Genomic DNA, 26,052 nt, shown 5'->3' with positions numbered 1-26,052 from the left:
GTTGATCATTTTCTAATATATATTTATAAATTTTTTTTTAATGTTAAGGCTGATATAAATCACATTAAAATGATAAACCTTATATAATTAGTTTTAGTTCAATTTCAGTAAAAACCAAGCATAGTTTTTCTTTGATTCTTTATTTTATTCTGTTTTTGTTTCATTTTATTTTATTTGGCCATATATTACATTTATTTATTGTTATTTTTTTCTTCTGGTTGTGTTCTGGTTTTTTTTTTTGTTTTGTTTTCAACAGAACTCCAGCAGATGGCTTCACCATGCCTGACCAAGGTAAGATCCTGTACTGCGTGAGACGCTTAGTACTATCATAGATTAATTAATAATTAATTAAATATTTGACTTTTTATATAAATCTGTATCTTTACTGATTTAAGATGAAAGTTTGCACAAAAGAAGAAACAGTGAATTATATCAATTTAATATGAGTAATTTCATCAGAAATAAAGTTTAGTTTTGCTTTTTGATTCTTTATTGTATTTATTTTTTGTTTCATTATTTGGTCTTTTGTATGATTTATTTATTGTTCCTTTTTGTTTTCTCCTGATTGTGTTCGGGATTTTCTTTTTGTTTTCAACAGAACTCCAGTAGATGGCTTCACCGTCAGATTCTGGACTGCACAAGATGCTTGGTACTATTATATATTAATTAATTAATAATTAGTTCAATATTTGACTTTTTATATAAATCTGCATCTTTACTGATTTAAGATGAAAGTTTGTACAAAAGAAGAAACAGTGAATTATACGAATTTAATATGAATAATTTCAGCAGAAATCAAGTTTAGTTTTGGTTTTAGATTCTTTATTGTTTTTATTTTTGTTTGATTATTTGGGCTTATGTATGATTTAGTTGTTATTCTTCTTTTCTCCTGGGTGTCTTCGGTGTTTCCCCCCCCCCCCGTCAGATCCTGGACTGCATTCTTTATTGTATTTATTTTTGTTTGATTATTTGGTTTTTTGCATGATTTATTTGTTGTTCTTTTCTTCTGGTTTTTTATTTTTGTTTTGAACAGAACTCCTGCCTAACCGAGGTCAGATCTTGGACTGCACGACGCTTAGTACTATCATAGATTAATCAATTAAAAAGTAATACAATATTTGACTTTTTAGATAGATCTGTATCTGTGTTGTTTTAATATGCAAGTCTGTACAAAATAAAACAGTGAATTATACCAATTTAATATGAGTAATTTCATCAGAAATAAAGTTTAGTTTTGCTTTTTGATTCTTTATTATATTTTTTCTTCATTATTTGGTCTTATGTATGAATTACTTTTTTTTTCTGTTTTTTGTTTTCAACAGAACTCCAATAGGTAACTTCACCATGCCTGACTGAGGTCAGATCTTGGACTGCACGAGATGCTTGGTACTATCGTAGTAGATTAATTAATAAATAATTAATCAAATATTTGACTTTTTATATAAATCTGTCTCTTTATTGTATTTGTTTTTGGTTTCATTATTTGGTCTTTTGTATGATTTATTTATTGTTCTTTTTTTTTCTTTTTATTTCCAACAGAACTCCTGTAGATGGCTTCACCATACCTGACCAACGATGGATCATGGACCGCACAAGATGCTTGGTACTATCATAAATTAATTAATAAATAATTAGTTCAAATTTGACTTTTTAAATAAATCTGCATCTTTACTGATTTAAGATGAAAGTTTGCACAAAGAAGATACAGTGAATTATACAAATTTAATATGAGTAATTTCATCAGAAATAAAGTCTAGTATTGCTTTTTGATCTTTATTGTATTTATTTTTTGTTTCATTATTTGGTCTTATGTATGATTTATTTATTGTTTTTTTCTTTTTCTGGTTTTTGTTTTATGTTTTCAACACAACCCCAGCAGGTGGCTTTACCATGCCTGACCGAGGTCACATCCTGGATTACACGAGATGCTTGGAACTATTGTACATTAATTAATTCACTATTTGACTTTTCATATAAATCTGAATCTCTTTATTGTATTTGTTTTTGTTTCATCATTTGGTCTTATATATGATTTATTTGTTCTTCTTTTCTTCTGTTTTTTTCTCTTCGTTTTGTTTTAAATCCAGTAGATGGAGTAGATTCACCATGCACGACTGAGGCAGTCCCCAGATCAAACACCCTACGATAATTAAGTATGCAAGAGATCAGACTACTTGACCATGCCTATTAAAGTAGTTGCCAATAAAATTTTAAAAAATTTGCAATTTATACTTAAATTTGAGTTCGTCCCGCGGGATTTTGCAATTGGCCTTCAGGCGATGTGCACAGGCGCAAAACCAATATCCATCAGAGAAATAACTCTATATAAAAAAACAAAAAAAATCCCATTATTTCGAATTAAGAAAAATTTGTTTTTTTTTCTTTCAAAAAATATTTTTGTCTTTTATATTTTAAATAATGTTAAAATTCGTGGCGGTCTTTGTTGGAAAGCAGCCGCTTTTGCGGATCGAAAAGGCAGCGGCGGCTCCGTGCATCGAACGGCCACTCAACGCTACATCGTATCGTCATTCGTCAGTGTTTCTCTTCGTGACTGAACGCTTACGTTCTCATCGTCGTGTCTCCTCAAGTGCGGAAAATCAGTGCTTTTCCCAATTTTTTCTTTCCCCAACCATTTAAAGTTTTTCAAGGACCCAACATCGAATATGTTTTGACCTTTGATATGAAAAAAAAAAGTTTTAAGGACTGTTCGGATGTGGTAATTTTTTAAAAATGTAAGTTTATTAATCTTTTCTAAGTATGGGATTATATTTATCTTCTAAGTATTTGTTTTTCTTTCTCCTCCATTTCTGTCTTTGAATTTGATTACAAGTCACACGAGTTTTTTTTAAAAATCATGTCGCGTTGTTTATTGAATTGGCCTTGTGCGCCCTTTCTTTATTGAATTTAAGTGTTTTCTCTTAAAAGTTTTCTCTCCTTTTTGTTAAAAATGGTTTTTGATTTTTCATCTGGCAAAGCTCAGACTCTTTCAAAGGTCGAACGGCGTGTAAATAAACACATGTATTTTTTTTTACTTCTCATCGAATACGGGTTTTCTTTGAGGCGGACCGAGAAGAAAAACTCAACGTGAAACGTTCGGCCTTTGATTATCTGTGAGTACCGAGGTAATTTGGAGAAAAAGAGTTTCACATGTTTTTGTCAAATTTGTTTCGTCTCCGTTCCGCTCAAGGTGCTTAATTTCGTGGTTTTTCTTTCTTTTCCAAAGTATTTTTTTTAAGCCGCTGAATCTTGTTTTTTGTAAATCAAAAAACGGCATGAAAAGGTGGAAAGTGACTTTCATCGGGCTATTGTTCTATTTTTAGCCGAACCCGTGTCCCTTTTTATTAAAAATGTGGCCGACTTGAGAACAAAACGCCAAAAAAGAAAGTGTCCCGATTGTTTTTTAACATTTTCCGTAAAGATAAGATTAATTAGAGCAAAACGAATAAATAAGAGATTTACAGTTTTATTTACTCGGAAAGTACGCAAATTCATCGACGATTGACCTAGAAAGTTTGAACCTATTCGCGGAAACCGTTTTGACGTCTTGCTCCATTTTTACAAATAACTTAGACATGTAATTTAAAAAAAGATAAATAAAAACACGGAGACGGTTTATTAATTAACGATTTACCGCAAAATAGAAAAATTTAAATTGTTTAAGTTGGTTTCATAAAAGATTAAAGCGATGTTTTTCACTCTCTAGGCAGGCAGCCCATTCCTGTCTTAAAATGCTGTTTATTGTAGAAAATATTAGGTTAACTTGTTCCATTTCAAACATAAACAACTATTATAAGGATTTTAACAAATTCTGATATGTTGTGGCATGTTTTTGGACAGAGAAGTCTGTTTTCGCTAACAAAAAACAATGCAGAAGTATCTGTCGCTGGTTGAACTTTTATACAACCTACCAAAATGACCAAAAAAAAATCTGATAACTGGGTTCTTTCGCACTCTAGATAGACATCCTAATCATGAAATTATTTGGTTAAATTGTTCCATGTTAAACATAAATTAAACGACTATTATTAGATTTTACCAAATTGTAATATGTTACAGCATAGTTTTGGACAAAAAAAAGTCTTTTTACTGAAGTCTTCCGCCTACTTTTGATTGATTGTCATCAATATCTTGGACGTGCAACAAAAAACCATGCAGAAGTTTCTGTCATTGGTTTTCTTGGTATACAGTTAACCAAAAGACTGGGTTGTCTATTCTAGATAGACATCCTAGTTCTATCTTAAAATGTTAAGAAATTATTAGGTCAATTTTTTGCACATCAATCTTCAATTAAACAATTATTACCAGGATTTTACCAAAATGTGATATGTTGTAGCAATTTTTGGACAAAAAGTCTTGTTTTCATTGAAAGAATTCATAGCCTTTTTTTTTTGACAAAAAGTCCTGTTTTCACTGAAGAATTCCCCCTAGTTTTGAAGGATTGTCATCAATATTTTAGACGTGTAACAAAAACCATTTAGAACTTTCAGTCATTGGTTTTCCTGCTATACAATTAATCAAAATGACTAAAAAGGAACTGAAAACTGGGTTTTTTGCACTCTAGATAGACAGCCTAGTCTCATCTTAAAATGTTTTGTAATTTTGAAATTATTAGGTCAATTTGTTGCATGTTAAACTTAAATTGAACAACTATTATCAGGATTTTACCAAATTATGATATGGTGCAGCACATTTTTGAACAAAAAAAGTTATTTTTCGCTGAAGATTTCCCCATAGTTTTGATCACATGAATCCAATATCTTTGACACCTAACAAAAACCCTGTAGATTGCAGCTCATTCTTGTCTAAAAATGTATATTCTAGAAATTATTAGGTTAAATTTTTCCATGTTAAGCATAAATTAATTGACTATTATCAAGATTTTACCTAGTAGTGATTGTTGCAACACATTTTTGGACAAAGAAAGTCTTTTTGCTGAAGTGTTCTCCCTAGATTTGATTGATTGCCACCAATATCTTGGACATGTAGCAAAAAACCCTGCAAAAGTATCTGTCTGTGGTTTTCCTTACATACGATTAACCAAAATGACCAAAAGAAATATGAAAACTGTTTTGCAATCTAGATAGACAGCCTAGTCCTATCTTAAAATGTTTTGTACTTTTGAAATTATTAGGTCAATTTGTTGCATATTAAACTTAAGTTGAACAACTATTATCAGGATTTTACCAAATTGTGATATGGTGCGGCACATTTTTGAACAAAAAAGTCTGTTTTAGTTGAAAGTTCTCATAGTTTCATGGATTGTCACCTATTTATTGGATGCACAATAAAACACCCTGGTGAATTATCTGTTATTGGTCTTTTTTTTGCTGTGCAATTGATTAAAATGTCTGAGAAAAATTAAAAATTTAAGCTGAGTTGTTTTGCACTCTAGAAAGGCAACCTAATCCTTTCTAAAAGTGCTCTGCGTTAGTGTGGTACAATCCTGATAATAGTGATTTTCTAGTGAATCACCATAAAATTACCTTGTTACTTCTAAAGTACACAACCTTTTTGGACATAAATAAGCAGTCTCGTCTTAGTAGTGCAAAACTATTCGTTTACGGATTTGTATATTATAATTTTTGTCATTTGGGTTAATTTTAAAGCAATAAAACCAGTGACGTAAAATTTGTATTTTCTTGTTGCATGTCTAAGAGATTGATGACAACGGTGCAAGACAAGTGCTTAAAAATAAACCCAATTTGGCAAAATCCTTGATAATAGTTCTTTTGACATTAATATACAGCAATTTGACCGTTTAATTTCTAAAATACCCAGGCTTTTAGATTGAAATAGGCTGTTCGTTGAGAAAGTGCAAGACAATTCACAATGAATTCAGCAATAAAACCAGTGGCAGTATTTCTGGATGTTTTATTACATGTCCAAATATTGGTAATAATGTGACAAAACTGGGGCAACTATTAAACAAATACACACTTTTGTAGGTCAAGGATATTGTGCAATATGCCACAATTTGGTAAAATCCTGTTAACAGTTCTTTTCCATTTAATACGCCACAATTTGTCCTTTTTATTTCTAAAATACGTCTTTTGAAAAGTGCAAGACCATTCACTTCATAGATTTAAACATTTCAGGTGTGTCATTTTCAGTAATTATAAAACGATAATACCAGTAGCATTTTTTTATTTTTATTTTATTTTATTTTTTTATATATTTTTTTTAATAAATAAAACTAGGGGGACTATTCTGCAAAAACACAAGTTTTCAATTCAAGGGTGTTCTGCAATATGTCACATTTGGAGGAATTCAGCAAAAACAGACTTTTTGTCCAAAAATATGCTGCAACATCAGAATATGGTAAAATAATAGTGCTTTTGACTTTAATGTATTACAATTTGATCTTCTAAAATACACAACCTTTTTAGACAAGGAAGCTTGTCTGTCTAGAAAGTGCAAAACAACCAAAATTTCTAGTTTAAATTTAAAAATTATTACCCTTGCTAAACTGCCAACCTATGCCTAAACTGCCAACAAAAAATACAAACAATACAATAATTAAAAGATACGTACACTATAATAATAAGATAAGTTATATCGCGTGCTTGATAATTTCCCTAAATTGAAAAAATTTCCAATCTTTCAAAGTTGGTCATTAAATAAAAATTTAAATTTACAACAGAATATATAGACAGCTAATTTTACTAGTACTTGAATGTTGATGACAAACTAAATTTTTATTACAGTAAGAAAATGCCTTTTAATAAACTGATATAGAAAAATGTCGATTAATACAAAATTAGAAAAGTATTGCCAGAAATTTAATATTTGAATTTAATTTGAAATCTTATGTGCATTAGTATAATTTAAACAATGTTTTTAAATCCCAAGTCCAGAGGATGATATGAATAAATTATACATTTTAATTATTATTTAGCATAAATTTTATGCTAAATGGGGAAAAAGTGGTAATGGTATGATAAAAGAGGATGGGGTTAACCTAGTAATTCAGATTTTTATCCTGAGCAAAATTTATTTCCCAACATTAACTTAATAAAAAGCACAAAAAGAAAGAAAATTGAAACAAAATACTTAAAAAAAGGACACCAAACATAGCGAACAAACAAAGCAGAAAAATCGATAAAATATCTATACAAAAAACATACCAAAAAAAAGTTGTAAAATGAAACTTTAACCTCATAAAAAAAACACAAAAAGAAAGAAAAATCCAACATAAAAATCAAACAAAACATGAAAAAGAAACAATAAACATAGTGAATAACCCAAATCATGTTGAATTTTTCTTTTTCTTTGTTTTTGGGAGAAACCATTTTTATATATACAATTCAACTGTTGTAACACACTTTCTACCCTTTTCTTCAAAATCTTAATAGTTATTTTGATTAAAAATAACAATTTGTAGTTTGGTCTTTTGTCATGAACACTCAACAAGCGTTAAAATATTCTAATTAAAGCCTTCAAGGCATTTCAGCTCAGTTGTCTTCTCTTCTTTGATGACAATTTTTTTATTAGTATTTTTATTTATTTACATTAATACTAATGTTTGATTTGCTTTCTGTAATATTTAATCAAACTTGTGTGGAGAAATGATATATACTTGTAACTAAATTCTGCCCGATATGAGGACAGAACGCAACAATAAATGGAAATCCAAATGGCTGTACAGTTTTGAATTTTTGTTCTTTATATTACAATGTTTCTTTTGTTGGCAGCAGAACAATTTCACCAATGCCGAACATTGTTAAAAATTATTAAAAGAATGAACACAATTTTGGTAAAAATAACGATTTTCACTGTTGTGTTATGACATTGATTGAGAAAGCATGGAAATATTTTTAAGTGCTTATCAATTTTATAAAAAATGAAAAAATTGAAACCATTTCAAGTAATATAAAATGAAAAAATATTAAGCTACCAACTTTGTGCTTCATCTTTGAGACTGTCATTCCTTCAATAAGGATTGAGTACCAAACATGTAAATGACTTCTAATAAGTGTGAAGTATTTTTATGTTTTTGATTATGATTCCCTCCCTTGAAATATTAAAATGGTTGATTTAATTAAAACAATTGCTGTTAATTTAAATATAAGCTTTGTCGGTTTACCGTGCAAACTGATTTTCTTGCTTATTTAATGCAGATTTAACACCAAAAGTGACTTTATTATTGAAGGCTTTGAATACTTCTTTCAAAGTTAAGTGCCTTCTTAGGCCTCTAGAACATGCTATGTTTAAAAATGTAATAAATAATGGTTTATTTACAACTTTGTATTTATATTATGCTTGTTTTGCTTGTGGAGTGCTTTTGGAAACGGTACATTATAATAAAATTCTAATTAAGGGTCAAAAGTGTCTTTTGGATTTGACCAAATTACTTTTGAATTGTTTTTAAATTGGAAGGAAAAAAAAATTTTTTTTCTTGCTAACAATTTGTATTTCTTTTTGAGAATAAAATGTGGTGATTTTAAAGCCAGCTGTGTTCAAAAACTTATGATTTGTCTTAATTTCCAAACTAAAATAAAAATAATCATTGTATCTATGTTTTTAGACCTATAAACAATTTATTAAATCAAACAAATTTGTTAATGAGAAAAAAGTAAGGTTATGGAATAACCAATAATTCATAATGCAAAAAATACCTTAGCCTGTAATAATTTAATAAAAAGAAAATAAGTGACTTTTAGGACTTTTCTAATAACAAGTAATTTACAGTTTTTGTGCTCAGTGATGAGACATTATAATGTCAGTGCATTATAAGTTTAAATCCGCCCTTTCGTTTGACACAATCACATTTGACGGTCTTCACATATCCATCAGGGACTTGAAGAAAGCGATTTTACAGCAGAAACAAATTGGAAAAGCAAGCGACTTCGATCTACAAATTACCAACGCACAGTCAAATGAAGGTAAAACGCAGCAGATCATCAAAAAAACTGTCTTATACTTTCCATCACATTTTGTTCGGTTTTTTTTTTTTTTTTTTTTTTTTTTTTTTTTTTTTTTTTTTTTTTTTTTTTTTTTTTTTTTTTTTTTTAAGAGCCTTGGATTTCAAACAAAAGATATCCTACATAACGCTAAAATAATTGCCAAAACATAAAAGTGATAAAAATGAAATGTTTGAAATTGGCCAATATTTAGGCAAGTTTATATATAATTTCCGTTGTATGATTCCTCCTGTCTTTATTTACTACTTAATTTTAGTTTTGGAAGGTATATATGCATGTTTTATTATAAATTACTATTTTTTTTTATTTTATCGGTGTTGGCTTGTTTATTGAAGGGGAATTTTTTTACAAGTATATTAAAAACAATTTATGCACATTCATTTATATGAAAAGTTAATTAAAGAAATAAAACTGGAAAAAATGCTTACTTCATAAGCAAGTTGTGTAGTGTTGTTTTGTCATGGTATTGGACACTTGATATAAAATTATTAACAAAATGTAAATATCTGGTAGCATGGATGTAATAATTAAACATTTAATGGGTGTCTTGCATTAGGTAAATGTTAATGTTACAAAATTAATATGTATTTAACAAAAAAACACTTCTGTATACAATATTTATTCAAAATAATCATGAGTTTAATGTCAAATTTTTTATTGTTTAAAAAATAATGCTTGTAATATTTAAAAAAAAAAATTATAGTTGAATTATCAGCAAACTGGTCAGCACATCTTTGGTTATATGTGTCGTTTGTTCTTGGTGTGTGCTATGGACGTCCGAGTGTTTGTGGATTAATTGGAAGTCTTAACATTCTTCGTATTGTATGAATTTTAGGGCTTTGTTTAGATTTATTTAGATTTATAATATGGTCTGTAACTGCTGTGATTTAAGTTCATTTCATCGATCATGTGCAAGTTTACTGTTTAAAGCGTTTCAATTTGTCATAGTCTAATTTTACAATGTTAGTGCTGACATTACTGTTCTGGAGAGTACAATCATGTATCAGTATGTAAATGAAATCAAACTAGAAAAAAAAAGATTTCTCTCTTTAGTGATGAACCTTCAGTCACTTACTGTATAAAGTGTTTTGTGATTTTTCATTTTCATTTTTATTGTGGTTTTTTCTATGAAATAATTTTTATTGTAATTTGTAAATAGAATCATGCTTGTCCCGTCAGACATGTTTCTCTATTTTGCCATCTTCACTTTCTGTCAGAATTATTTATCTTCAAATCCGTCCAAATTAAAAAACAAATCAGAAAACTTAAAAATTAAAAAAAAAATCACAGCAAACAATTTACCAGGAAATCTGTATGGAAATGTTTGTTAGTTGGATGCTTTGTTGGTAATATGAAAAATATTAATATGCTGCTGATTTTGAAGATATTGTCTCTTGTGCAAAGGATGCTCGTAACTGCCAGGATGGGGTGGTTTGAGTGGTTGAGGAAAGGTGACAAATCTTTTTTTAACCCATTATTGTAAACCCACAGATCACACACAATCAATCCACCAAAACCTGAGCCAAATTCTGACTTGACTTCCTTTTTCTACTGGCTCCTTCCTTGGCCATCTGGCTCACGTGAGAGAGGGTTGATGCCACTATGTCAGCAGTGGTTATGCCCTCCTCCCTCCGTTTTAATTCCAATAATTAAATTTTTTCACCACAATATAATTAATATCAGCATTCATTATTAAAATTTTATAAGCCAATTTAGAATAAACCACCAGCCATTGAGAAATTCATCAGGACATTAAAATTATTTGGGCTTTTACGTACAACATTGAAACATGGTCCATTATGCTTGATTCTTGTAACATACCTTAACTTTGGATAGAAATATATAAAGGTCGATTCACCTTTTGTAAATGATAGTTCTACTCATAGATTTTTGTCTGCAATGATCGGATTTTGAACAATTAAAATCACAATTCATGCCGAGAGATGTGTTTATGATTTATTCGACCTGATAATGGTTTATTGTTCGAAATCTGGATCATTATAAACAAAAATCTATGAGTAGAACCATCATTTACAAAAAGTATACAAAAGTTTAGTTGCATTCTTTGGAACAATTCTTTGATGTGTTTGTTTGATAATGTTGAGTTTCATTAGTGTTATGACACATTTTAGATTTGATCATGAATATATTTAGATTTTTAAAACAGCCATAAATAATTTGGCACTAATAACTTTATCTGCTGACCATATTGTTGTTAATAGGCAAATTAAATCATTTTGTAGAAAATTCTTTATGTTTGAATTCTTTTTAGATGACATAAACATTTTATCATGTTTTAATGGGATGGTTTTTTTTTTGAAAACTTTTTATTTTCTGTAATCAACTTGGCTGTGCTAATACTAATAACTTCTACATGATATACATTTTTATTTTATTATCCATGATTGCAGTTAGCACAGACTTGTGTACATCTTTTTGCGGTGTTTCTTCTTTGTCAATAGCTTAAGGCAAGGCATCATAATTACTTTTATATCATATTTGCTATACTTTGTATATGTATGATGGCTTTATACTCTATTGTCTAAAAAAAATGTGTTTTATCAAATGTGTTTAAACAACAACCAAATTTGACAGTTTTTACCTCTTTGTCAGCAAAATCTATAAAATTTATATTCACTAGAAATGTAAAATATATTCCCCCCCCAGGCATTTGCTGGATTTACTGCAATTTGATCTATTGGTAATGGTTTGATCAAAATTGATCACTTCTGCATATACCGCATGTTTAGGCCGTCAGTGAGAAATCGATCAAACCACTATCAATTTGCTATAAGTATACAGATTTCTTACAGAAGTGTTTTTTTATCTTATAAAAAATAAAAGATGCATGATATACATACAGTTAAGATGAAATGCAAGGGCTCATTAACTTTTACAGAAAGATTATAAGAATCTCAGTCTTTGGTTATATAGTGAAATAGAAATCCTGTAAAACCCTGTTTTCAATATTAATACAACTTTCAAAACAATTATATTTTAAATAAATATGCTTGCTTTTCTAAAATTTATTACATGCCTTGTTTAATATTTTTCCCTTAATACCTAAATTTTTTAAAAAATTAATAAGGTATGTTTAAAAAAAAAAATCTATTTTAAACTATTAAGTTGTGTTTTTGATGATTACAACCTACAATGCATATTATAATAGCGAACTTGAAAAAGAAAACACCAGTGTGAGCACATTTTTTGTTGAAGCACGACATTGATGTTCATACAAGTATTTAAAACATAAAGACGTAATCACTTGGCTCAATGATACTTCTATCATAGCAGTTTTATGTTGAAGTTCTGTTTCCAAATGCAAAAATTTGGTACAAATGCATTTTGTACAAGCAAGGCTTTTATTTCCAAAATATGTAATAGCCTTGAATAAAATTATATTTATTTTGGATGACATTCATATAAATAAAACTGTATTTAAAAAGAGCAATGTAATATCTATTATTTGTTCTGCTTTGTTCTATGTCAATTTTACCCTTTCAATTCTATTTGTACTCATGGCACAGAAAAGAAAAAAAAAACACTTGCAACAATCTATTGATGGATAATTTGATTTTCTTACATTGAAATAACTGCTTGGGATTGGACAGAAAATACCTCAGGATTTATATTTAAGTAAAATCAAGTACTTTTACATTTGTAAGTTGTAGAAAAAGTTTTAATTCTTGACAGTATAATTAGGACTCTTCTATTAATCATGCTTTATTAAAAACTTTTTCTACATTGTTTTTCTCAACCCTACTAGATCCATAGTTTTCATCATTGCAAGTATTAAACATTTTGAGGTATTTTCTGAGCTTTACTTAACGCCCTGGGATGAATGATAATATTTCCCTGGCATTAATTCTGTTTGTTTTAATTTTTTTTCCAGTTTACGAAGATGACAATGTTTTAGTTCCAAAGAATTCATCTTTAATTGTAGTACGGGTGCCTTTGACTACTCAGCAGAAAAAAGCGTGGTAATAAATAAAACAATTTAATATAAATAATTTATAAACAGTAGTTTTTTTTTCTTATAATGATATAGATTGCTTTACTATTCTTTAAATTTAGGTTTTAACTACATTATGTGTCGTTAATGATAAAGTTACAGAAGGTTAATTTTTATCAAAAGCCATTATTTATATAAATATATTTGACATGAGCAAATTCCTTTTTGATGTCAAATTTATCCTAAGGGGAAAACAAAAATTAAAGGCTGCTTTTTCTGGCTAGTTCATAGATAAGTCTTTTCAAAAGTTATTAATTTATAGAAGTTTACAAAGGATCCACCTTTCTACCTTGGATGATTCAATTAAAGATTTATCATTGCATTAATCCATATTTGTTTAGCAGTCATAATTGACCATATTAGTTATTTCAATGGCCACTTCATAAGTCGCTGAGAATCGAATCCTGATTACATGACATTTGAAAAATGGCAAAAAGATGGAAAATTCGAAAGGTTGTAGGTTGAGATGAGGAGTTGGAGTCCGAGGGGATCAAAGTCACGGTAGCTCAAGTGATTAGAGCAGTGGTGGATTGAGCCGAGGTCATGTGTTCAAATCCCGCTCGTGAGTGTATCTTTTTCATCTCAATCCAGACCTTAGATAAAAAGAATAATCTGATGAACAGTAAGCAGTGTTAGTGTTTAAACCATATCAAACAAAACACATAATTAAAGCTGATTAGGGCTTTTTGTTTGTATATGGAAAAACATACATTCTTATTAACACTTTATTTACAATTTCTAATCAATTATAGAAAAATAATAGAATGAATCTTATATTATTAAAATAATTGGATGCTTTATTTTTCATTATCGGTTTTTAATTTTGCAATTTGAAAAAAATGTTTATTTTATAAACAATACATTGGTGAATAATAAAAGTACAATTTTCACTATTGGCAAATATTTTAATTATTTTTAAAGAATTTGTGTTCAATTATTTTCAGTTTTAATTTATTTTCAATTTTTAATTTCAGTGAAAAATCAGATGCTTTACCTGCATTAGGAGGAAAGGTAAGATAAACATTTTTACATCACTTAATCTTTGAGTGGTCGAGCTGTATGTAAAAAAAAAATTATATTCCTTTAGGCTTATTGTTAACAAAAATGTATAGTAAATGGACGGTACACATAAGAAAATTGAACAATTACCAATACACAAACATTGTTTCAAAACTTATAAATATTATAAACAATATTTTTTTAGATAACGTTGTTAGATTCCTGTTAGAATTTTCAATCAGTCACCAAGCATGTTAGGCTGTACTCACATGGTACGATTGCTAGGTGACCTACCCTCAGTTTAATTTCCCAGGTAATTGTAATTCGTAGGTATATAAAATAAATGAATAAATATTTATTAATATTGTATAAATCACAAATCGTACAAGGATCATATCGTGTTAGCGTCTCCCAGCAGTCGTGTGCAGACGGCCTTATGCTCTCAAGAGGTGAATTTGAAGCATGATAGAACCAGAAGGTTGAGTTCCTACGAAGTATTTCCATTTTGTTATTGCTGAAGAATGCAATATAAAGATCTAGATTTTTTTGCTAGGTATATGCTTGCATTACAGATCTCCCTCGAAACGGATGCATTTTATAAATTGGGTTATAAATTCACTCCCGCAAGTCAATTTTACCTTTTCTCTGCTCTCTTGATGTGATTTCAAATCGTCAAACCTAAAACATCTTAGGACAACAAGAAACTTTCCCGTAGCTCATAGCAACTCACAAAATCTCCATCTTTATACTGTAAACTTGACAATTCTGAAACAATTTAAGAGTTCATATAAGAAATAACGCCCCGTTGATTCCGAGGTGAAAAGTATTTAAAAAAAATTTCTTGTGTCAATAAACTTTCTGGATTAGAAAATAGTTCATAGTAAATTATGTAAGACAAATTAAGAAAAATGTAGTAGAAATAAAAATATGCACAATTGATGGAATTTTTTAAAAATAAACGGTAAAAAAATTTACATGACAAGTCACCCAGGGTAGGTTTGTACCATTTTCCTCTTCAGGATAGATTGCACACTAAAATTCCACTGCCGCCTTTTATCCTGTACAACTCTTGCTTATAAGTTATTTTTAGAGTAGATCGAAGTGGCAATTAAATTTTATGAACTCCGCAAAAAATTAAATAAAAAAATTCTGGGGTCCAGCACGACCAGTCGAAGGTTAAGCTCATTTTTTAAAACATTATAGCTAAAATTTTCTTTAAATTTTAGGGCACCCAAGGAGATGGATTAGACCCACTAGCTAATAAGCTAGCAAAGGTGAGTTTTATTAATTAAAAAACAAAAGAGTTTTAATTTAATTTCAATTTTGTTTTTGAACAGACAGTTGACTTAGCAAATGTAGAAGCTAGTGAAACAGATAAAATCCAAGCTGCAATAACTCAGTCAACCCTCGATTATGACCCATCCAAGTAAGTTTTTTTTTCTTACTGTTTTAAATTTTTGAAATTTAATATTTTTGAAATTTTATAATACGTTTACTTTTTTTTAAAAGTTACCTTCGGATAAAAGGATCTAATCAAGTTGGCGAGCTACCAGCAAACTACCGGTGCTACAAGTGTTTGCAACCTGGCCACTGGATTAAAGACTGTAAATTAAATGCCCAACCAGTAAGTGGACTTTATTTAAACATATTTAGTACTTATTTTAATTATTAACATTATAATGCTTTTTAGGATTCGACATTAGACATAAAGAAGAGTACCGGGATCCCAAGGAGTTTTATGGTCCCAGTTGAGGGACCAGACGTACCTGGAGCCATGATGACCCCAACGGGACAATTCGCCGTACCTTCGATCGAACAGTAAGTACCCTAATTGGTTACGCCAAGGTGGAATTTACGTTCCGTTTTTAAATTTTTCAGTGAGGCGCGGAAAGAGCCGATACGTAAAGTCACGGAACCAGTTGTCGTCGAGAAGCCTGCCATCCCTCATGATTTGGTGTGCGGTGTATGCAATGACCTTCTTACAGATGCAGTATTAATTCCTTGCTGCGGGAGCTCTTTTTGTGATGAATGTAAGTTAAATATTTAAAATATAGTTACAAAAAATTTTATTCATGTGACTGACAGTGTTATTCATATTCACCAGTTGAGATGATCCATCCAGATTATTTATATTAATAGTACAATTATTTTTTTTATGTTGCCTTAAGTAAAAGTACTGTACTGTAATTATTTACATAAATTTCTATATCCTAAGAAAACAGACTAATTTTTAACTTAAGATTTTCGTCAATAATGATTTTTAAATTATTTGTTTATGCATCAATAATGATTCAACAAAGGAATAGATCCTCTTAACTTATTAACTTGTAAAATTTATACAGGTTTATTGCCTGTGTGCTCATTTTAATATTGAAATTTACCGACTGTTTAACATTTACCCTCAGGTATTCGAAATGTACTTCTTGAATCCGAAGATCACCAGTGCCCTGACTGCTGGGAGAAAGATGTTTCCCCAGATACACTCATCCCGAATAGATTCCTTCGCAATTCAGTGAACACATTCCGCAATCAGACGGGCTATGTGAAAGCGCAACCCGCTTCGAACAAAGCCCAGCCGGCGGCAGCGGCCGGCGAGAAGGCCTCCTCGCCGAAAAAAATTGAAAGTCAACCTGAATCTACGATTGAAACAAACGAACACGAAAAGAGATCCTCGCCGCCATTGATTGTCAAAGAACACGATTTAACCAAAGATGACACACGGTCTCCTTCTGATGGTATGTACAAAAATAGTGTTTTATTTTCAAGGTGTAGTTACAGTACTCCAAGCAAAATGAAAACAGCCTTTATGGTATAAATAAAAACAATAATATATAAAATAATATATAAAAAAAGTATTAGGAAAATTAATAATGCCCAAAAAACTTAAATCATATTCTAGTCGCTGATTATTTGCTTTAACCTCGAAACCATAGTTCACTCTCTCAAGTATGATTAATTAAACTGTTTTTTGGTGAAATATAAATCGCAGAATTCTTATAAGCCTGAATTATTAGAAGGTGACAAATTATAAATTTATTAATTTTAATTCAATATTGTATCAATTTGAATATATTAGATCTGAACTTAATGTAAGAAAATTTAACTTAAAAAGTTAACCTTACACTCTGTGCCAGGTTTAAAAAACATAAATCGCAGAAATCACAGACATATGTAATTAATGTTATTGATTGGTAAATGTAGACAAAAATTAAAATTGCGCCAGCTGTTTGCTATTAAAACTTTCTTCAGGAATTGAAAGTAAACATACTTAAATTTTACTACTGTGGTATAATCTTGTTTTTGGTTATTTGTTGGAAGTCTCATAGAAACAAGATAAGTTTTTTTCTTATCAGTCTGCAGTACCCTTGATTTCTTGTTGGATGAATCTTGCTATCTCTTTGGAGATTAGGAAACAGAAAAATGACTTTCTGGGTTACGCCAAGCTCAGGGTCTAAATAAATTTTTTACACATTTTTATTTATACATTTTTTAAATAGTGTTTACAAATTTATAAAGTATTTACAAACTACTAACGGGACCCCAACCTCTCTAAATTTAATTTATGGATCATTAACTAGTTAAAACTTTCCAGGTACCTTATATTAAATATATATTTCTTTCTTTTTCCACAGACTGCCCTTTACAAATAAGTTTTTTGATTTGTAAATCCCATATCCTTATCGCATTCCATACAGGAATGGCCACGGATGGGGAATACAATGTTCACAATATCAAACTGCTTTTTTGGTGTACCAAGTGGTGTAAAAATTTAAAAACTGTCCAATTCTTTTTTTTACACATGAATCACCAAATATATAATAAAGTGTCGCACCTGTTGTGGTAAGTAGTGAGTGATGTCATACAAAAATGTGCACACCTCATTTGCACCTTTGATGAATATTAAAAGAAAAGAACGAAAGTTGTCTTTTATAATAAACATTGTTTGTTGTGATGTTAGGACAAGGCAGGTTTTTATTAAAATTCATACCTATTCCTTCCATACCCTCGACTTTTTCTACTTTCCATTATATTCTTCGGTTAGTCACTCCATGGAGTGCAACAAAGACCTTTTTACACACAACTACATCTTCAGCATTACCTTCACGAAGCATTCGTACTCAGTAGTAAAACGTGGATTTCCTTAAACAAGCATTCATTTCATCTACAGCAGAGCATTGTGATGTATGTTGAACAAGAACTATAGTAATTAGTCCAGCCAGATGACAGCTTTGTTTGTTCCAATAGCGTAGCTCATTGAACTGTTTTATTAAAATCTGCCTTTCATGTTCTGTAATGTTCTGAAAACATATCTAAAACACTCACAGTCACGACCAGTTTCTTGGGACTGAACACGAAGTTTTTTCGAAACATCCCGCATTCGTCTAGTTATCTTGCGTTTCCTTGTCAACTTGTTATTGATGACCCTTCAGATTCTGAACAGTCCGGCGATGACATTTGATCAACTACCGCACAAAAACACAATAAAATCACAAGTACCGCACTTACTAACAAACAAGGCCAAGCGAGAAGAAAAACTGCTGATAAGGGAATGATGTGAATTACAGAATGACCCACCTGACCTTGGGAGAGTTTGTAGCAGGGGACATGAAGTTGACTCATTCTTCCCCTGTACCGCTCAGTATAGCTCGTTCTTCCCCTGTACTTTCTTTTTCAAATGCGTATTTCGACCATTTTAACTCACTTTTCCCCTGTTTTGAGACACCATAGTATTCGCCTACCTTCAATCTATAAGAAACCGTCATCATCCCATTTTCGATAAAAATGTCAGTTAACTCGTTTTTCCCCTGCGGTTTTCAATTATAGTTTACTGTGAACTAACATTTTACACTCTCAAGGTACAAAACCAATTTTTATCAGGAATTTCAATCTGAACTGAGGCTAACATGCATGCCAATGAGGCTGCCACCCTTGATTTTTTAAAATTTTCCCTACCTTCATGAACAATCAAAACACCAGCATATATGTTTGTAAATTGCATGCGTGGGAAGTGTGTATAAAGCTTTTTGAAATTCGCTGGGCCGTTCTAACCAAGTCTAGCTGGTTTTGTTTGACCCACTGTTAGCCCAGTGTATATAACATTGGACTGTCTAGCTACTGGTTCCTTTGTTTTTAGTTTCTAGTGTAATGACGCAAGATTATTCTTATGTAGGAGGAGTATGTAATCCCCACATATTTTATTTTTAAAGAGGTTTACCTACCACTATTTTATCTCATAGCTCGCTGGTGCTGGTATCTTTGAGAATGTGTAGGATTAGGATGCGTGAGTTTCTCTTCTCCAGTCCACATGGGTTAAGCTCTGCGTTTTGGAGGGCATTCAGCGCTGCTGCCTTAGGAGCATCCGTTTCAACTCTTATGGCAATACCACCTCAGGCTGTGGCTCTTGTACCATCAATCCGTCAATCAATTCGTCACTCTTGGGTTCAGATGCTCTTTAACTTTCTTTAGTAGGTCCAGTGGTTCCACGCCGCTAACCGGGCCCACTACTAAAGTTTGTTTTACACCTCTTTTGCCATTTTTATTTCTGCTGTTGTTATGCCTCTCATGGACCGTCTTTAGCCACAATTGAGCCTGCTTTTCAGTGGTCTCTTCATTTGCTAGTTTCTCTTGTGGCTTAGTGAAGTGGCGGCTTCGTAATATTGCAGTTACCCGGTCGATTCAGACTCTAGACTTGTGTGGCTAGCCACCCTAATGGATTCAGCGACGCGAGTTGTTGGTTCCTTCGGATCGGTCTCATGGGGCAGAGTTCTCTTCAAGCTAGACCGTCGGGCAAAGGGATCTAACTCAGTCAGTCTGCTGGTAGTTGCGGACTTTCCTGTTTTGGAGAGAACAGGAGGTGAGGTAGGCGCTCTTGATCTTTTTTTCGCAGGTCTAATTTGGCCACTATTTTTGCGAGCAGATAAAGTGCTATTTGGGGTAGTGGAGCCGGTTGTTGTTCCTCTTGACATAGAACAACTCATTGAATAAACCTCACCTCTAATATTGGAAGTATGTAGTTTTTGGTACATACCATTTTTTTTTTTTTTTATCGTGTTCCTTTTTCTTGCCTTTGTCATTGTCCTTTTTTTATTGCCCGGTTTTTCTTTATTTTCTTTTGAATCCATCTGGTTCCCACAAAGCGAGGGCTTTCTAATAGTTCCACAAACCGCCAGAAGGCGACTTATGTACTCAGGAGTGGCGCCAGGTGCCCCTGAGGCCCCGTTCAAACTCGACTTTCCTGGAGCCACATATCAAAAATTGGAAAAAAAAACAATTTTACGAAGTTTTTTTTAGACTTTTGATAATTCCTTAGTTTTATAAAGTTTTTCTAAATATTTTGACCAAATTTTAAGAAGATTGATACAAGAAATCAAGTTGAACTAGTTGACAGGCTACATTCGCTAACTAGCAACTCTCGACTCAACCGGGGGTTCATATTCGAATCAGCATGGGTTGCATGACAATTTGGATTGGGGTTTTCTCTCACGGTTGTCTCCTTTAGTCTGATGTCTCAGATTAAGCGCTGAGTTCGCATATTGCCCTGCACCGTCAAGTGGTTAAGTCCTTCTAAATTAGTTAATTTGCTCAGCAGAGGGCCCAGAATACCGCCATTTCTATCTCCTGGCCAAGTGACATTCCAGAGGATCTCTGTATTGTTCTGTTCATAAGAAAAGAAGTCATTAAATTGATCTTGTCTGGAGGCACCTTCCTATAGTTGAGCCAATGAATTATATAAGGACACCAAAGTCTGTCATAGGCTTTGCTTACATCTAGCATAAGCAAGGCACAGTACTTAGCTTGGTTTTCATTTCTGATCTTCTTGAGCCCCCTAGTGGCCATTTTATATTCTGGACGTCATCATGCTTTCCAAGAGCTTAGCAAGGTTTGACAGTAACGATTTTGTTCTATTGACTCGGGGCAATCCGACAGTTTTCCGGTCTTCAGGAAGGGGCAGGCTATAGCTTTTTTCCACACTCTAGGGAAATATCCGAGCCTCCTGGCATCGTTCATAGTTTGCAGGAGAGGTTCACTTTTGTTTTTAATATTTAATTTAATGGCTCAAGATTCTACTCTATCAAAGCCCGGCGCTCTCCCATTTCTCTACTTCATCGTTGAGCCTATCTCAAAGACAGTCTAAGGTTCATTGTCTGTTTCGTAGACGTCGGCGGGAGTGAGTATTGGATATCTACCCTCCAAGTCCGGCGTTACCAGAGATAGTTGCCGGCTGTTGCGTAAAGGACTTAAGGTTAAAAAAAGAACAATTCGTTGGATGATTAAATTTATTAACTGACAATTTATGATAAAAATACGGAAACTAAAATCTGGCCAGAAACAAAACAAAGTGAACAAATATATAGAAATATAGATATATAGAGAGTTGGTTATAAGAAGGTTAATACAAAAAAGGGCAATGTTGAATTAAAAGAGTAAGGACGTTCGTACGTCTTGTTGACTCACGGCAGTGAAGATCAAACGATTTGGCGCTTATCTTGGAGTCTGGGGGCCACTCGCCGGACGACGTCAAAGGTGCGTTCGTTCGTACCTGTCGAAGCCAGAGAGCGACAGACTGGAGACCGCTGATGTACGTTCGTGCGTACGGGTTGAATCCTCGGGAGAGACTCACTGAAGACAGCTGATGTACGTTCGTGCGTACGGGTTGAATCCTCGGGAGAGACTCGCTGAAGACAGCTGATGTACGTTCGTGCATACGGGTCAAGAACCAGGCAGTGACTCACTCCTTTTACGAAGGATTGCTGAAAATTGACCTGTTTCTCCCTCCAGCGTCGTGATCCTCTTACAAATTTTGTCTTTATAATTTTTTAAAAAATAATAAATTTAAAATAATAAAGGATAAGATTTCTACTTAACTAACATATATAAAAATGTTTACATTGGCGTAAACATTGTCTATCATCTTGCATTTAATTTTCATATTTTGTCTTTGCACAACATGGCTTGCATTGTCATCATAAATATCTTTGGGGAAAGCAGTTTCCAGGAGTATTCTCTCCATTCGCTTGAATCATCACCTCCAAAATGAATGGTAGACTGCCTGTTCACATTTTATCAAGAACCACCTTGGTGTGCATACCCCATGTGTCCTTATTGGCACGACTTTCATCAAATTCAACAAAGGCCCGCCATGACTGTCTCTCGGCATGTCTGACTGCCTTCATATAGGTGTTGTGTACCTCAAGGTATCTTCTTCTTGCTTCCTGATCATCACTTCCTCTCAATGCTCGGTAGTGCTTGTGTAATCTAAGTGACTTGATTTTTGCTTGCTGTAGTTCTACGCACCACCATTGGGGGCCAAGGTGTAGTGGGGCAGGAGGTTCGTAGCACCTAATAGCATCTCCTAGGGCCGTTAACAAGGCCATAGCTTTCTCCTCGATTTCTCCTTCAGTTTCTGCTGGCCTCAGGAGCAGTGGTTCAATTGCGCGTATATTGCGATCAACAATTTGCAACAGTTCCTTGTCTTGTATTTTGCTAATGCGTGTTCTGGTAGTTCTAATGTTTTTCACTGACTTTGCCGCTAGGACCAGTTGAATCAACTCATGATCACTATGGGTGGCATCTTCTATAATTTGATAATAGGCGAATCCTCTCTATTCAATAGCGCCATACCGATATTCTCAACTTCATGACCTTGCATCCCCTGGTGTCCATCGAGTGGTTACCCCAGGCGACTTGATGGGCATTAAAGTCACCCATCACTATAATTGGGAGACAGGCATACTTGGTCGTAACCGAGTTCAAGGCAGCCAGATCGTCGCTACCAATGTCCCCCCGAGTAGATTGAAACAACTAAGGCTCTACAGTGTCTCAATTTAATTAACGCACATGCCATGGTATCTGTAGTTTCATTAAGTTGCATGACACCAAGTCTTGTATTATGATATACACTGCAGCCCAGGGGTTGTTAATATTTCTATTAAAAACTACTCTTGCATTTTTTCCCAATGCTTTTTAAAGCTCTCTTTTCCATGGTTCTTGTACCGCAGCAGCATCACTTTCCATCTCAATTTGCACAGTTTTGACTCCTCGTCCCCGGCCAGCTGTGCTGAAGGCGACTCGCCATAGTCCGTGGTGCACTTAAGTTTTTGCAATTCTCTTACGTGTCCATGGCACTTCCTTGAGTCAGGCCTGTGTCGGCTATCAAGTCCCACACCAGCCCAGTTTATACATTTATGATTTTCAGTTGTACACTTTTTAGTTAAGTGTTCCCCAGTACATTTAGCACTTGTTTCTTTATCAGCCTGACATAGGCGTAATGTGTGCTCATATCTAAAGCATTGTGTTATCTCCTCATATTGTTTTACCGGATAGACCTGGCAATCCAGGAATATTTTGCCTTCACAATCATTTCCCATTGCTTGGGCAGCATTTCTATAACGATACCAGCTTGACTGTTCCTTCACGGGGCTTACCGTAGGGTACCGTATGGAGGGGTCTTATATTTTCAGTATTCCAGTCCGCACCGAATTTAAGTTATCAATTAACTGTTGAAGTAATTGTTCTTTGATGATAGAACTCGGGACACGCAGTATTATAATTCTGGGCTTTTTCTGCTGGAGCCCTCGTGGTGTTAGTCCTTTTTTATTAAAGGCTACATTGGCCAGGGTTTTCTTTCCGTCCTCAGGGCTTTGCAGCTTTACGTTGTTACGTTAGGATAAAATTAAGTAAAATAAATTCCACTAATACCTCTTTTTCAAACAAATCTGTATATAATGAAAAAATAAAAATAATAAAACATTTTCATACATATAAGTATAATAATAGCTTCTGTAATTAATTTAAAAATAAAAAAAAGTTTACTTTTGTTTATATATATAAAAAAATAAATAAATGAATAGTACCTTTGGCCAAAACTCTGAGCTTGTACAATATTATTAGAACATAAATTGTAAAAGTATATACAATAAAAAAAATAAATATAACTCCACTATACAATCTTCTCGTCTGCACAGACTCGCACGGCAAAATCCTTTTTTCACTCTTTTCCTTTAGCAGATCAAAAGCCAATTACCCTCTCATTCTTCCCAGAGCCTCTTCCTTTTCCACTTCTATTCGCATTGCACAATGGGAATATCTCAGAAGTAGGTGTTTTCGCGAACAATTCAAAAGTTCGCCGTTATAACATGTGGTTCTAACACCTTCTATTTTTATTCTCGTGCTTTTTGGTTTTATTGTGTCTTTGACGGTATGAAGTAGAGGTTCGCTCGAAAGGGTAGGTGTTGGGTCAGTTAGAACCTACCTATTTATGTCACCATCATTTCGTTCATTTGATTTTTTTGTTGCTGTTTGTTAGTTTGTTGGGCAGTGGTTTTTTTTGTGGGTATTTTTACGTTCTTTTCCTGTTCTATTCTCTATGGTGGTCTGTTGGCCTGTAGTGGTTTTAATCGAAGGCAAATTGCTCTTGTTCGATTTCTTTTTAACCACCACATTCCAGGCAAGCAGATAGGTCTTGAAACTAGCCTTATTCTAACAGTCATCCCTCTGGATTGTGGCTCTTGGACACCTTTGCCCTTGTCTTCATGTGTGGGTCTTGAACCACCAAAGGGCTATCCATGTAGAGGTGTGGTGAAATTCAAGACTCCTGGCTACTTCACGTTTGCTATACCTTTCTTCTGCAGGGGTCACTGCTCTGATGGCTTCATTTTACGTTAAATTTCTTACTGGAGCCATAAATTTTACACAAATTTTCTCGTTTAAATTTAACATTTAAAAATTTGTAAAAAAGTTTATTCAAAAAGTGTTTTAAGTTTGTGAACTGGGTAGCTGGGGAATCAACAAGGAAAGAACTGTCGAGTAAATTCCATTTAACATTTCCTTGTAAACATTCCTTAAATGGTACTGTATAATAAATGAAGAGATGAACTGGAAGAGGTTTAGTTAGTTTTATTTTAATAGGATTTTTGCTTAATTATTTAGGTGATGACTAATTTTAATGTATTGGGTTGTCCGGAAAATAATGCAGGATTTTGGTATTAAACAAAAAAAAAGAAACTAGTTACTTTAAAGCAATGTTCTTTAATCAAAATAATTNACGAAATTCTCGCTTTGACATTATAAGGATGACTGAATTATTTCCAAGTAGCGGAATGCTACAGAGGTAAACAAACAATATCATTTGGAAGAGGATTGATAAGTGTTGACATTCATACAAATGAGTAATCCTGTAAACGTAAACAGAATATTTTATATAGATTTTTTTTAATGAAAACTTTAAATCCTGCATTATTTTCCGGACAACCCGATAGTATGGTCTACGTGTTTTGTTTGATATTTCCTTAGTTTTATAAAGTTTTTGTGGATATTTTGACCAAATTTTATGAAGATTGATACACAAAATCAATTTGAAGTAGCCACAGGCCAAAGTCGCTAACTCGCAACTCTCGACTCAACCGAGGCTTCAATTTGGATAAATCGAAAAAAAGATACTTTCCAAATGTTTTTTTTGACGTTTGATATTTCCTTAGTTTTATAAAGTTTTGTGGATATTTTGACCAAATTTTATGAAGGTTGATACACGAAATCAATTTGAAGTAGCAACAGGCCAAAGTCGCCAACTCGCAACGAGATGTGTTATCAAAGGCTCCTTCAATGTCGAGGAACATGCAGATTGCTATTTCCTTTGCTTCTAGTGTTTCCCTCAGGTCACTGGTTACTGGTACAGAGCAGTTTCTGTTGATCATCCTGCTCTGTATGCCTATTGACAGTGAAGAACAAACTTTGTCTACAGTGTCATTTTTACATGGTTGTCTATCAACTTTTCAAGTGCCTTTAGAAAAAAAGGTGTTAGGTGATGGTTTATAGGATTGGGGTAGTGTAGACTATTTTTAGTATAAACAGTAATTTTGCCCTATGCCATGCCTGAGGTGTGTAGCCTAATGCTAGGCTGCTACTATATATATATACACCAGTGTTTTTTCAATTTTTATTTATTTATTTTTTAATCTGTTCCCTTTATTTTTAATAATATTAAAAAAAATAATAATGTTTTATTAAACTTAAGAATAAACAAAGAACAAAAGTATAAACAAGCATTGAGAATGCGGCAGGTTAACAATCTGCCGGAGGTCGCTCAAAAATATTTAGAAATAAATAAATTGAAAACATCCA

General features: G+C 32.6%; 1 protein-coding gene across 7 annotated transcripts in view; it reads left to right on the top strand.

Moving 5' to 3' along the window:
- Positions 1-2,532: 2,532 nt before the first annotated feature.
- LOC106673765 (E3 ubiquitin-protein ligase RBBP6) overlaps positions 2,533-26,052 on the top strand; it is a 49,525-nt gene continuing 26,005 nt past the window's right edge. For 2 of the 7 annotated variants that reach the window (XM_024225165.1, XM_014406001.2), the window contains exons 1-10: positions 2,533-2,732; positions 8,689-8,882; positions 12,814-12,901; positions 13,908-13,944; positions 15,159-15,206; positions 15,270-15,358; positions 15,442-15,556; positions 15,623-15,750; positions 15,811-15,962; positions 16,338-16,667. In XM_024225165.1, coding sequence (XP_024080933.1) covers positions 8,717-8,882; positions 12,814-12,901; positions 13,908-13,944; positions 15,159-15,206; positions 15,270-15,358; positions 15,442-15,556; positions 15,623-15,750; positions 15,811-15,962; positions 16,338-16,667 — 1,153 coding nt within the window. In that variant the 5' untranslated portion in view covers positions 2,533-2,732; positions 8,689-8,716. Of the gene's footprint in view, positions 2,733-2,960; positions 3,123-8,688; positions 8,883-12,813; positions 12,902-13,907; positions 13,945-15,158; positions 15,207-15,269; positions 15,359-15,441; positions 15,557-15,622; positions 15,751-15,810; positions 15,963-16,337; positions 16,668-26,052 lie in introns of those variants that run through there. The other 5 variants (XM_024225163.1, XM_024225164.1, XM_024225161.1 and 2 more) reach the window with 5 other exon arrangements.

This window comes from Cimex lectularius, unplaced genomic scaffold, assembly GCF_000648675.2.
Source record: "Cimex lectularius strain Harlan isolate CLEC.00 unplaced genomic scaffold, Clec_2.1 scaffold15, whole genome shotgun sequence".
NCBI lineage: Eukaryota > Metazoa > Arthropoda > Insecta > Hemiptera > Cimicidae > Cimex > Cimex lectularius.
Note: the sequence above shows the minus strand (reverse complement) of the source record. Positions and strands in the feature narration are given on the sequence as shown.